At 42.7% G+C, this 14,868-nt stretch overlaps 1 protein-coding gene across 1 annotated transcript in view; it reads left to right on the top strand.

Annotated features, from left to right (window-relative positions):
• Nucleotides 1-14,868, top strand: part of LOC143798308 (exonuclease 3'-5' domain-containing protein 2-like) — a 92,025-nt gene that overhangs the window by 3,891 nt on the left and 73,266 nt on the right. Inside the window, exons 2-5 of the mRNA XM_077281108.1 lie at nucleotides 6,097-6,445; nucleotides 9,251-9,507; nucleotides 11,602-11,728; nucleotides 12,301-12,575. Of these exons, the coding sequence (XP_077137223.1) occupies nucleotides 6,110-6,445; nucleotides 9,251-9,507; nucleotides 11,602-11,728; nucleotides 12,301-12,575 (995 nt within the window). The 5' untranslated portion in view covers nucleotides 6,097-6,109. The remainder of the gene's footprint in view (nucleotides 1-6,096; nucleotides 6,446-9,250; nucleotides 9,508-11,601; nucleotides 11,729-12,300; nucleotides 12,576-14,868) is intronic.

Genomic DNA, 14,868 nt, shown 5'->3' with positions numbered 1-14,868 from the left:
TAGCATTTGGGCTAGAATATAATGCTAAAATATTATTAAGAAATTTAGAATGAAAGCCGAATTTTAGAAGTGTGGCTTCTAGATAAGCCCAATTTAGCCGATCGAACGCTTTTTCGGCGTCGAGTGAAATAATTGCAGATTCCATTTTTTTCGATTTAATTAATTTGATCAGATTGATCAATCTCCTTGTACCATCTGTGGATTGTCTTTTCTGTACAAATCCTATCTGATCATTTGAAATTAAGTTAGGAAGGAATTGGCCCAGTCTGTTTGCTATTATTTTTGAGTATATTTTTAAGTCCGAATTAATTAAAGAGATAAGTCTATAATTGGTGACTTGAGTAGGGTCAGAGTTGGGTTTAGGGATCAGGACTATAGTGGATTTTGTCATTTCATTAGGAAAGCTGCCTAGATTCGAAGCAATATTAAACACTTTAGTGAGGTGGGGGGCTAAGAGGTCTCCAAAGATTTTATAATAGTCATTACTGAAACCGTCTGGACCCGGGGTTTTGTGAGATTTTAAATATTTAATGGTTTCCAACGTCTCCTCTATGTCAAAGGGTGAGGAAAGATAGTCTAAATCTTCTTTTTTAATTTTGGGGAGCTTCATAGAGGAAAGAAAAGAGTCTATATCTACTTTAGATGGGTTATATTGGGATGGGTCTTTATTAATATTGTAAAGATCTTTGTAGTACTTAGCAAAGGCATTGGCTATATCTTGTGGGTGTGAAACCAAGATATTCTTGTGATTTGTGATTCTATCTATTCTATTTTTTAATCTATATCCTTTTATCCTATTTGTCATGTATTTGGTGGGACGGTTTAGATCTGAATATTGTTTACATTTTGACGCTTTTAAGACTGCGTCGTGAGATGAGAAGATAATGGACCTCAGCTCCATTCTCAATTTGGAGATCTCCGACTGAGTAGTCGGGCAGGGGGTTGTTCTTGAGCTTTGAAGAGATTCTTTACTCCTGATTATACTTTGGAGTTCGGAAATCTTTTTCCTATTTTGTTTCTTTACTTTAGACGAGATTTGGATTAAAATTCCCCTTAAAACTGCCTTATGAGCATTCCAATAAGTGAATGGATCCGAGAGGCCACTTTCATTTTCTTTAAAATAATTTTTTATAGCTAGCGCAATTTCATTTTTAATAGTTGGGTTGTTAAAAAGTGTGGCATTATTTTTCCATAGGTACTGAGCGTTTAGTGGGGTTCCTTCCTCAAATTCTCCAACGACTGGCGCATGATCAGAGACACTCTTTGGTAATATGGAAACAGAGGAGAATCTAGTAAGGGTGAAGATATCCGTTAATATTAGGTCTATCCTCGATGCCGACTGATGGACATCTGAGAAGTGACTATATTCTTTGGAGGTGGAATTCAAGCAACGAAAGACATCAAACAATTCTTTCCCAAAGATCCATCTATTGAGGTTTATTGAATCCTTTCTGTTTGGAGTGGAAGAATCCAGAGATGTATCTGGGACCACATTAAAGTCACCAGCGATCAGAAGGGAACCTTTTTTTACTTTATCAATTTTTTTGGCAAGTTTGTTAAGGAATTTAATTTGGCCCCTATTTGGAACATATGTATTAACAATAGTGTATATAGAGTTATTAATTTTGCACACTAAAATGTGAAAATGACCTTTGTTGTCCTTAAATTCTTCCAGTAATTCAAAAGCAACAGTATTTTTTATCATGGTGAGTACACCAGCCTTCTTTTTGGAACCTGAAGATTCGAAGGAGTTAGGATAGCTCCTTTCGGAGAAAGCAGGATGGTTATCAGCTTTAAATTTTGTCTCTTGGAGGCACACAATGTCAGAATGAGAGCCCTTTATATCACTACGGATCGCAAAACGTTTTCTGGGGCTGTTAAGCCCTCTGACATTGTATGTCGCCAATTTAATTTTCATTCTGAAAGAGTTTGTCTAGCAGTGCAGTCCAGATGGGAGAAAAAATACTAATTTTTAAGTGTAACTTATATAGAAATTATTGCCCAAAATTTCCTAGAGAAATAAAACACAATAACAATAATATTGATATACAGTAATACTTGTAATGTGAACAATAGATCCTTTTGGATCGTAAAATTTCCTACAGGAAAACAATAACAAAATAACAATAATATGAACCAGAGGTCCTTCAGAAGGACTCTTCCTCGGAGGAGTCCACTTCACTAGAAAGGGGAAAAAGTCCGTGGAAAAAACTGACTCCGTAGAGACATCCTCCTAGTAACCTTAACATAAAATAGATAAATGTAAGTAAATCAACATATTTTCTTGAAATACAGCTGATATATAAACTTTAGTCCATCTATAGGATCGGGCCGATCAAGTGGCATTTCTAGAATCAGGAGTTAAATTACGAAACGGGATATTCATATCTCTCAAAAATTCTATGCCCTCCTCAGGGGAAAGCAGCACATGAGTTTTCCCTCTGTAATGAACAATAAGTTTCAGAGGAAATCCCCATTTGTATGGGATTTCTTTATCTCTAAGAGGGATTGTGATGTTCTTAAACGATTTCCTCCCCTCTATAGTGAATTTTGACAGGTCTGCATAAAACCTAAGATGTGTGTAAGGTTCAGGGAAGCCTCCCAATTCTTTGACCTTGGTTTGAAGTTCTTCCTTTATATGAAAGAAATGTATTCTTAGTATAACGTCCCTCGGCAGATCTCTAGCTACGCTTGGGGGCTTCGGAAGCCTATGTATCCTATCTATAATCAGATCTTGATCTTTCAGAGTTGGGATAATATTTCGAAATACCTCTTTAGTATATTCAGCAAGGCCATCTGGAGGGATCGACTCGGGGATGCCCCTGATTTTTATATTGTTGCGTCTGCTTCTGTCCTCTATATCTGCCATTTTATTTTTTAAGGATTGAAGCTCATGTCTGATCTCTTTATTTTCTTTGGCTATGGACACGGATTTGTCTTCCATTAACCCTATTCTTTTTTCGTGATTTTCTAGTTTCTGACTAACCATGTCAAAAGTGTTCTGACTGATACGTGTCTGTTTTTCTATAGAGATTTGTAGGCTGTTATGGATTTTTTCTGCTAAATTGGACATGTATCTTTCTATGTCAGATTTATTAAAGGAGCCCTCATCTGTGTCTCTTCTGAAACGTGATGATTCCGGCCCAGTGGGAGAGGAGTAGGAAGCAGATGAATCATCTGATTCGATTGCTGCTGTATCATGTTCTACACCAAATTTTTCGGTGAAGTCTCCCAACACTTTTCTTTTACTTGAGAGAGTTGTATCCATTATTTCACCAGATTTAGTTGGTGTATGTTTAGATAATGAAACTGAAGGACTAGGATTTATCTTGCTTTTATTGTCTTTTCTGTTGTGTTTAGCTGCATTATTTGGAGACAGGTCCTCTTTCTTGTTGTGAGGTGACCGTGACCTTGATCTCCTAGGACTAGTAGGGTAAATTGAATTCCTATTAGGGTTATTATAGGACCCTTTAGTTTTCTGTGTATTAGCGGAAATGGCTTTTACCGTTTTGTTATTTTTGGCACTCATTATGATAAGTGCTAGGTTTAAAAGATAAGAAAAGACCTATGTGGGTTATGTGTTAGACTGGCTTTTAGATACTACCCCCACAGTGGTCCCAGGTACCGAGATCGGCAGAGAGAATTGAATTTGAGCAAAAAGACAAAGCTAGATTAAATGCACACCTATTTTGGAAGTAAAGAAGGTTGATACAGATCAACAGATATGCCAGCAGGCACTTTGCTTATTAAACAATCAAAGGTTATTGTATTACTCTATATCAAATAGACCGCTAGACAAGAAATCCATTCTGACAGACTGTCAATTATGAGAGTATGAGACACTTATTCTCTAAGGATATAGGCTTGATACGGTGTGACATAGCATAATGTAGTGGAGACGAGATCCAGCAATTCGTTATAGTTCCTTGTATCCTTTATTAACTGTAGGCAGTTCTTATTAATGGTTTAATTTCCTTGGTAGTGACAGGAGGGATAAATGTGAACGCAGAATTAGGCACAACAGGGGTTAGCAATACAGGCTGGTAGCACTTGCTGTGTACCAGCTCTATGCACTTTCTGCGAAGTATTTATGCCTAGGATATCAACACCTTTCAAAACATTCACAGTGGGGTTCCTTTTTAATGGAAATATTTCAACTCTTGAGATCGTTTTTGTATTTGAATAAACCCAATGGGATGAGGGAGAGAAGCGCTGTTAATATTATATATGGCAGTCACACTGGATAAATTCCCCCTGTAACAACGCTGGAGAGAGGCAGAAAAGCTATTCCTTATGTTCTTTTCTCTAAACTGCTGCAGGGGTTAATATTTTAGGAGACTGAGAGAGAGGGCGGGGCTTACAGCGCCGGCCGTGAGCTGCTGTCCCCACTTGTTCGGGGTTATCAGCCCCAACCGCGCCGCTGCAGCCGCACCACAAGAGAGGGAGCCTTCTGAGCGCTGGTCCCGGGACCTCTTACCTCCCTGCTTGAGGTCTCAAGGGAGCCGCTCCGGTCCGGGTCTTCTCGTCGGCTCTCTGTCCTGTGCCGCAGGGAGAGGGAGGGGTTCCGGGTGGTGTGCGCGCCGCTGCAGCAGCAGCTGTGCGCGAAGAAGATCCGGCCTGCTGCGGCGCACTGATCTGTAAACCGGCTGTCAGCCGGAGCTTCTTGCCGGTGCTTGTCTCCGGTGATTCCTCCGGACTGCTGGATTCCCTGGTGAAGCTGTAACCGGGTGTGCAGCAATGGGGGGCTCTCTTCACTCCCTTTGAGTGCGGTGGGGAGCCTTTAGAAATGTATAAAACAGCGCCAAAGTGCCGCAGCGCTACTATATCTGTCTGCCGCCGCTGTACCTGTACTCAGGGATTCATAGGATCTTCTTTTCGGACCTCTGGAGGTCTCAGTATTTTCTTGGTGGGACTTGTGGGCTTCAGGCTTGCTCCAGTTTCTCTGCAGGGAGGCACTCTTTCAATATTAATTCCTTAGAAAGAGCCTCATCAGTAGTGAAAATAGTCCCTTTGTGTCTTGGTCTGTTGGTCCGGTCTGATCTTCTAGTGGGCCCTATAAGCCACAGAAATCTCAGTATAAGCTGTATCCAACTACCCAGGGCCAAATTTAGTTTTCAATATGAATCCCAGTCGCAGATTCCGTTTGCATAGACACTCTGGGTCAGATTCCTTATGGTATTCTATGTGGGCCTGTATAGGCCTAGCATTAGGCCTCAGAGGGTCCTGATGATCCAAGTGGTTAAAAGAGTCAAAAAGAACAAAAATTCAAAGAATAGGGCTCAGATGGAGCTTTATAGGTAATCCCAGTCGCATATTCCTCTTGTCTGGTCAGTCTGGGCCTGATTCTTTATGGTAATCTGTGTGGGCCTGTATAGGCCTTGCAATAGGCCCCAAAGGGACCTGATGATCCAAGTGGTCAAAAGAGTCAAAAATGAACCAAAATTCAAAATATAGGGCTCAGGTAGTGCTCTAAAGGTACCTTGACAGAATACCAATAGATTTAGGCACGGATGTCACGAGATGGATAAGATTTCAGTTGATTTGGAGGATTCTCCACAGGAGCACTCAGGAATTGCTGCCTACATGTGCAGCATCCAGGCCACGCCCCCCTATATGAAGTTTGAAGCACAGGAGAGCAGTAGCTGAGACGAAGGGCAGGTGCAGATGACTATGCTCTCATCTCAGAGAATTGGGTGACACTGATCAGACTGTGATTAGAGTGTGATCTGATTCTTTTGGAGGGCAGCAGGACACCTGCTAGAGTCTGTATATTCTCCTTGTGCTTGTGTGGGTTTTCTCCCACACTCAAAGGACACACTGATAAGGAATGTAAAGAGCTGTGTAGTTAATGGAGCTAAATAAATTATATAAATGAGAAAAACCCTTTCATTCTATGGTTTCCACGGGCCCATTGATTTGCATGGATGAATATGATCCAAATACCGGATCAAATGTTTTGTTTTTTTTCCTTTACACCGCCCCCCCATCCCCCGGTTGGACTGGATTTAGATACAACTTTTCAAAAATTGTGATTGGTCTGTACTTAAAAGCAAAATGAGACACTGTTTTCATAATTCTGTCTTGACTCTTTACCAGGTCTTGCAGCAGAATGCCCAGACATGCAGGTATAACCCTTGGTGTCGCCTCTCTGGTGGGTACTACAGTTGGATGTCTTGTTCTGTGGAAGCTTATCAATCGCCGGAGGCAGCAGCTGTGTACTAATGTTGACCACAAAGACTTGTGTACTGCGTTGGCCGCAGAGATCCATGGATCGGATCAGAAAGTGCATCAATCTTTAGAAAGAGAACGATCTGTGTTTTCTGTGGAAAAACTTCTGCAGGCTCCAATAAAAATAGTCTCTAAGGCTGAAGAATGGGAGGCGGTGTGGCCTTCATTACAGCGAGACCTTGACGAATACCCAGTACTTGGGGTGGACTGCGAGTGGGTATGTTTTCAGATGTTTGGGCTCTCCTAGCCATTGTTGCTACCGTACATCTAAAAGTTTTGAAACTTTCGAGTATAAAATATTTATCTTCAATTCCCCAGCACGTGAACTTTGACTTGCTTACAAGTTCATTTCTAATAGTGCCTGCTTTGCCCACTTTATATTAGTCATGCAGTTTTCCCCCACCCCTCTGTAGTAATCTGGCTGCATTTACTGGGCACATGTTATCTAGACAAATTAGGCCAACTTCGTAGTCGGCGTTGTCATCAGCGATGTCCCTTTTCTTGGCATGTCAGTATGCAGTTGGAAAGGTGCATGCGTAGACAAGGCACATTATTCCAGAAAACTGGAAAAACTGATTTGTGGCCAGATCACAACTGAGGGGATACGTGACTGCTGTAAAGTGAGCAGAGAAGGCATGTCTGCAAATGTAAGTTAAGTTAATTGATGTGATGAATGCTGCCCATTTCAAGATGTTACTTTATCCTTTACTATACCTCCTTTTAAAGGTAATCTGTCAGTTTGACAAACCCTCCTAAGCCGTGTGTGTTCTGTTCTTCCCTCCCCAACACTGCCTATGAGATCAGCTGAAGGTATTGGTTGTAATGGTGCCATCAGCTGTGCCTGGAGAACAAAAGTGCTGCTGGAGATGAGACTAAGCTAATTTCTGCTTTACTATGCAGTGAGAGTAGACTGTCAGTCATTACATGTCTCACCCTGGTAACATCGCTTTCATATAAAATGAGCTCTGGAGGCAGATTTTCTGGCGATCTGTGTTCAGTCCATGGATCCCGAACAACTCATCTAAATACTAGGAAGATGTCCTTTTATTCATCTTCTATGACAATATAGACACCTTAACTCTTTCGACCATAGGTATTTTCATTTTTGCATATTCCTCTTCTGCTCCCCTTCCCAGAGCCATAACAATTTTGTATTTTAAATCTTGGTTAGTATGGTCATTTCAGGGCTTTTTTTTTTTTTTTTTTACCTTTTGCATGCTTCAATAGCCTCTATGGGAGACTAGAAGCTGCACTACTTCAATTGCCTCTACACACAGGTGATGATCACATCGCCTGTGTAGCAGAAATGCTCACTTGCTATGAGCGCCACCCGGTTCTCATAGCAATCCAGCTATGACAAACCATCGGTGACCCACGATCATGTGACGGGGTCACCCATGGGCAGGATTAGTGATGTGCTTCTGGAAAGCACGTTAAATGACGCTGTCAGAAATTGACAGCAGCATTTAACTAGTTATCAGCCGCAAGTGGAACACTATTCCACCTGAGGCTGTTGCAGGCACATGTCAGCTGACATGAGCCCGGAAAGGTGCAGACTCGGCGCCAGAGCCCACAACAAACAGGGGGAGTCCAACATCGGCATACTGTTACACCCGATGTCGGGTTGATCCTACTGACACTCCCTTTTAAAGGATTATTCCAATCTTCGTAAATGAGTACTGCAAGTGCTTGTAAATGCAAGCAATTTTCTGCTTATTAAAACTTTCAGCCGTTATTGAGATATTGAATGCCGTTCATGCCCAGAAATACTACCTACTTGCAGATATAGGCTTAATTTGATGGTAAAATGCATAAAAGCGAACCTGTCTGCAGGATTTTGACTGTCAGGTTGGCAGTGTTATACTGATTAAAATGATACCTGGCGTGAAGAAATCAGTCTTGTGGTTTTTGTGTTCCTGGGCGGGACTGTAGGCAGTCTGATCTTCCTACTCTAAGCCAGAGAAACCAAGAAGAGACTGCCCACAGGCTGCCCCAAAGCACAGTCTGTGTCTATGATGAGGAACATGTTTGTGCTTCAGGGCGGCCTGTGGGCAGGTCTCTCCATGGTTTCTCTTGTTTAGAGCAGGAAGATCACTCTGCCTACAGTCCTGCCCAGAAGCACAGGCATCTCATTAGCTGAAAACTTCTAACGCTGATTACACAAGAACCACAAGAAGGATTTCTTCACCTCAGTAGTGGCTACAGCGATAAAATTAACCAGTATCCTCCCTGCAGCGGTTCTTTCCCAGTCATATCTGGGTACAGGGAGTTATGGTGACCGTGGCTGTACTCCCTGCACACTACTAGGCAGCCTGTATGTGGAGGGCAGGCTCTCAGTGCTGGCAGTGATTGCAGCGCACTCAGTCTCATAGTATAGAGACTGGAAGGGAGTTTATTTTCTCTGCAGGTAGTGAAATTGGTCATGCCCTAAAACACCCTTAACATTGTTTATGGCTTGGTGCCTTGGAGACCGACCTCCCCTGCTAGGCAGCAGAACACGTGCACTATTTACGATCCCTATTGCTTCTGGAGAGTGATAGCAGTAGTGGTCTGTCATATTAATGGCAGTAAATTGCAATAGTGCTTGTTAAAGCGCTCTGACAATATCCATCTATGAAGATGAAACTAAACTTATTTTTAAAGGGGGTTATCCAACTTGGCGATGACTCTTCTGCAGGATTGTATAGCAAAAAAGTCTTAAATGATTCTAGTCTGAAAATTCACATGTAAACTGTGGCAGCTCTCTCAGGGCAGTGTGACCTTCAGCTGGACCTCAAATTCTGGTATTCTTGGTGCCTCTTCTGATTACTAGGCCCCTACGTGTGTGTGTGGTTGTGTTTTTTTGTTAAAGACCTAAATGTGGACACTGCCTCTAGAGATGATTTGCTCAGCTGTAGTAACTGGCTTTGTATGGAAACTCTGTACTACATGAATACGTGGTATGCTTCTTAGAATGAATCTCAAATATTAACTTATGCTAACGGCCCATTGTGACCCTTCATCTTATCTATTTATTTTTCAGGTGTCTGTAGATGGGAGAGCAAACCCGATTTCCCTGCTACAGATGGCCTCCCACAGTGGCTTCTGTGTACTGGTCCGTCTGCCTCGCTTGGTCAGCACTAGCTGCAACATTCCCAACACCTTAGTGGCTCTTCTGGCGTCCAGTAATGTTCTGAAAGTCGGTGTAGGTTGTTGGGAAGATGCCTCCAAATTGATGAATGAGTATGGGCTCTCTGTGAAGGGCATTGTTGACATACGCTATCTTGCAATGAGACATAGGTAGGTGTCTTTTACAGATTTGTATTCACTATTGATCCAAGCAATTGTGTAAATTGGGATTAGCCAGTTACATAACTGGTTATTTACTGTACATGGTATTAGAATAAAACTATATTTCTCATACAGTTCATGATGCCACAGTAATATAAGGGTAACTTAAGTCAAACTGGAGTTAGTATATAACTTTATCAATTTAAATGTGGCAAGTATCTTTTGTTCAGACACAAACTACCAGATTTTTCAGATTGAGACACACTGGACCATAAGACACACTTGGGTTTTAGAGGAGGAAACTACAGGAGAAAAAAAAATGAAATCAAAATGTGGTCAGTTCTGTACTAATATCCCCAATCCTGGTAGGCATGGTCTCCCTCATCCCCATCCTGGCATACATGGCCCCTTTCAGAAAAAAACATAAAAAAACCCACAAACCATTCTGCTTGCCTTCCCTACGCTCCCTCGCAGCGTCCTGTTCTGATGGCAACAGCTGATTTATGCTTCTAAGCATCACATGGCAGTGATGTCATACCCTGCCTACAAGCCAAGGACAGCTGCTGGAATACTTGCTGCTCCCCACGCCTGGAGTGTGTATGGAGAGCAGTGAATATTCACTGAGCTTCAATAGTGGGCACAGTGTTGGCTGCAGCTTCCTGGCATATGTGTGCCAGCTACCAAAGGGGATTAATATAATGAGTATTCATTTCTCTTCAGCAGCAGGTACAGGAGTTGCACCCCCCCCCCCCCCTCCATTTTCCTCCACTGTTTGTAGGAAGAGTGCCTCTTAGTCTGCAAAATACAGTATATAATGTAACACTGAAAGATCTTAAAGGGGTTTCCAGACTTGCTATGAGTATGTAGTCTGACTGCAGACTTCTGAAGCCTTACAGTTGCCACAGCCTGTCAGGATTTTCTGGTGATAAGCAAGCATGTGATTTTCAGACTTTATGGCCACATTCCTACTAGATGGTCTAGTTGGTATTAGCCTGTATGTACCGTATTCTTCGGACTATGAGACGCACCGGACCATAAGGCGCACCCCAAATTTGGGGTGAAAATTGCAGATTTTTTTTTTTTTTTATAAGATGGGGTCAGTCTTAGTGTCCGAATTTACAGTATCTTACCTGAGGGCTGGCGGTGGCAGAGCAGGGTCACAGGAGGCATGGTGTCGGCAGAGGTGGGGTGATGCGGTGAGGCGTGCACCTGCGCAGGGTCCCTTCCTGCTTAGGTGGGTGACGCCACGGCCTGGTGTCCATGGGGGGGTTCCAGCAGTGGTGTGGCGGCGGCAGAGGTGCGGTATGGCGTGCGCAGGGTCCCTTCCACCGGTGAGGTGACGCAGCTGCCCGGAATGCAATGTGAGCAGCAGAGCCGGGCTGAATATCGGTGGCGGCGGCCATCTTCCCGAGGCCGTGCGTGTGCAGATGGAGATCTCGGCGGCCATTTTCCTGAAGCCGAGATCTAAATCTGCAAACTCAGCTTCAGGAAAATGGCCGCCACGATCTCCATCTGCACACGCACGGCCTCCCGCGGCCATTTTCCTGAAGCCCCGTGAAGCAGAGCACTCCATCTGCGCACGCGTGGCCTCGGGAAGATGGCCGCCACCACCAATAAACCGGTGATCAACCCGGCTCTGCTGCTCACATTGCATTCCGGGCCGCTGCATCACCTGACCGGTGGAAGGGACCCTGTGCACGCCATACCGCACCTCTGCCGCCGCCACCACACCACTGCCGGTAAGCATGCATTGCGACTATTAGACGCACCCCCCAATTTTCCCCTTTTATGGGGGGGAAAAAGTGCGTCTTGTAGTCCGAAAAATACGGTAAATCATACTTAGTCAAATGACTGCCCTTCGTCGCCGGAATCCGAGAATGCTGACAGCTTGTGGGTACAGTCACATAGTAACTGGACACTCAAACCAAGCCTGATCCATGCCTCTTAAAAGGGCTCACTCTGTGAGAATAGGTTTTTAAGTAACAGGTGTCACTGGCAATCTTTCTACACTGTGACAAAACAAAGTTCTGTTTGTTTTACCCCTTAAAAAAAAAAAAATATATATATATATAATTATTTTATATTTTACCTTTTTATTTTCAGGAGGGACATTTTTCAAAACAGCCTGAGTCTTAAATCGCTGTCTGAAACTATCCTGTGCTATCCTCTGGCCAAATCTTTTCAGCTTCGTTGCAGTAACTGGGACGCCAAGGAATTCACACAGGACCAGGTATGTGTTTATATACCCCTTGCATAATACATCTATCAATTATTTTATTTATTTATTTTTTTTGTCATCTTGCCTTTGATGTGACTGTCACCAGAATTGTCATCTAATCTTAGAGCTGCATAATGTAGAGGCAGAGACTGATTCATGTCCCTTACTGGGCTGCATAGGGTAATTTTGATTTCCTGCTGGTAAAACTGATGTTTGTCACTAGAGGACTAGTTAACTTGCCGCTGTATAGTTCTCCATATTCATGAGCTCGGTATAACCCCACCACAGATTAGCAGTCTTTTGCCTTTGCACAGTGGCATTCAGAGCACTGCTAGATCTGCAGCAAATAGACCAGTGATTTATTTATTTTTTTTTTATGAAAATGACAGCAAGCAGCTCAATGACATTGCTGTTATCGGGGTCTGTACCTCTTACATTATGTTGCTCTAATGGGGTAGCAAAAACCTGGTGACAGATTCCCTTTAAGCTTTTCAACAGTGTGGGTGAGAAACTTTAAGCATCTTAAAACTGCAGCCGAGTTGGTCAACTAGGATCCTCTAACATTTTTTTGTTTTGTTTTTCAGGTGTTTTATGCTGCCAGAGATGCCCAGGTTTCTGTAGCACTTTTCCTACAGCTACTTGGCTTCTTCTCCTCTGATGATTCGACCCCATGGGATTTCATTCTGAGCAAATGCCAAGGGCTGATTGATGTTCCGTTTAAAGGAAAAGGTGTAAATGGAGATATAAACATAATTCCCAGACAGAAGAAGGAAGGTCTTCTAGAACAGTCCAGCACAAATTCTCAGGGCGATCCCCGCAAAAATAAGAAGAAACCTCTGGGAGTGGGATATTCTGTGAGGTATTTCAGTTTGACTATCACAGAAGAATTTGATGGTTGATAAGTCCTATACTAACCCTTGTATAAGTTTATGTACATAAAGAAAATCTTGCTTGTCCAGATTTGGTGACCCCTCTCCAATGACAATGTCCATTCCTAGATGCAGACAAGCTCAGTACACCTCCGTTCCTTACTCTGTAACAAGGGGTACTGCTACTGCCATATGACTACTTGTGCATGCACTATTTTGCTGTATGAGAGGCCTCAACACAGAGTAAGGGCTCATTTCCACTTGCGAGAGAAAAAACGGTCCGTAATCTGGACCGAAAAAAACGGATGTAATGTATGCGATTGTTATGCGAGTGCAAAATATATATAATTTATTTATTTTTTTTAATCAGATTGCACTCGTCCGTTTTCCTCGCAAGTGGAAATGAGCCCTAAAGCTTGAAAACTGTTGCTCACAAACATCCAGATTTTTGCTATAGGCATGTTTTGGAACACTAAAGCCCAGCTACGTATCCATATGTTGGTTTGGTGTCTAGAATCCCTAAAGACATCACAATCCCATGTGGCTGATTATTTCCCCAATCTCACTTGTTTTGTTTTTTCTTTTTCTTTGGCTTCTTTCCTGCCAAGAGATCATCAGGTTTTGCTGCAGAAAAAAATGCTGAGAACACCTGGTGTGAAATTGCCCTAAATGCAGCTCTTTAGGTCAATTCTCCTAGATCTGCACACATTTAACAAAGCGTAAAGTGATGGCCTGTCCTAAAGTTATAATCCCTTTAAAACCAACCAATCTTATTCTTTTAAACAGGTTTTTCCAAAATTGAAAGTGATTTTAAATTAATATATGTATAGGTGCTTCTCACAGAATTAAAATATTATCAAACAATTTATTTCAGTTCTTCAATACAAAAAGTGAAACTCATAGTCATTACAAACAGTGATGTATTTCAAGGGTTTTTCTGTTAATGTTGATTATTATGGCTTACAGCCAATGAAATCCCAAGTCATTATCTCAGTAAATTGGAATAATTACCAAACATCTGCAAAGGTTTCCTAAGCATTTAAAAAGGTTCCTTAATCTGTTTCAGAACCCTCCCCAATCATGGGGAAGACTTCTGACTTGACAGATGTCCAGAAGGCAGTCATTGTCACACTCCACAAGGAGCGTAAGCCATAAGAGTTCATTGTTAAAGAAGCTGGCTGTTCAGAGTGCTGTATCCAAGCATATTAATGGAAAGTTGAGTGGAAGGAAAATATGTGGTAGAAAAAGGCACACAAGCAATTGGGATTACCACTTTCTGGAAAAGGTTAAGAAAAAGCCATTCAAAAATTTGAGGGAGTTTCAAAAGGAGTGGACTGCTGCAAGAGTCATAGCTTCAAGAGCCACCACACACAGACGAATCCAGTACATGGGCTACAAGTGTCGTATTCCTTGTGTCAAGCAACTCATGACCAATAGACAACGCCAGATGTCTTACCTGGGCCAAGGAGAAGAACTGTACTGTTGCTTAGTGGTCTAAGGTGGTTTTTTTCAGATGAAAGTAAACTTTGGGACCTAGATTACCAAATGAAAAGCAGAGTCTGGAGGAAGAGTGGAGAGGCCACAATCCAAGCTGCTTGAGGTCTAGTGTGAAGTTTCCACAATCGGTGATGGTTTGGGGAGCCATGCCATCTGCTGGTGTAGGGCCACTGTGTCTTATCAAGACCAAAGTCAGCACAGCCGTCTACCAGGAAATTTTAGAGCACTTCGTACTTCCCTCTGCCGACAAACTTTTTGGAGATAGAAATTTCTTTCTCCAGCAGGACTTGGCACCTGTCCACACTGCCAAAAGTGCCAATACTTGGTTTAAAAACCGTATCACTGTGCTTAATTGGCCAGCAAACTTGCCTGACCTTAACCTCATAGAGAATCTATGGGGTGTTGTCAAGAGGGAGATGAGACACCAGACCCAATAATGCAGACAAGCTCAAGGCTGCGTTCAAAGCAACCTTGGGCTTCCATAACGCCTCAGCAGTGCCACAGGCTGATCGCCTCCATGCCACACCACATTGATGCAGTAATTGATGCAGAAGGAGCCCTGACTAAGTATTGAGTGCATTTACTGAACATACATTTATTCGGACTCCCATGACAGCACCACGAGAGAGGGGATCCGCCCTTCAGGAACAGGAAACCTACAGATACAAAAGGGCGGCACCTCTCCCACGTATCAGTTATATTCCAGAGATTGAGAGGACTACCGCGGTTAGAAGCACATGATATATATAGATAGATATAAAGTGGGGCAAAAAAGTATTTAGTCAG

This window comes from Ranitomeya variabilis, chromosome 1 (genome assembly GCF_051348905.1).
Source record: "Ranitomeya variabilis isolate aRanVar5 chromosome 1, aRanVar5.hap1, whole genome shotgun sequence".
Lineage (NCBI taxonomy): Eukaryota > Metazoa > Chordata > Amphibia > Anura > Dendrobatidae > Ranitomeya > Ranitomeya variabilis.
The sequence above is the reverse complement of the archived record's forward strand: the minus strand, read 5'-3'. Positions and strand labels throughout refer to the sequence as shown.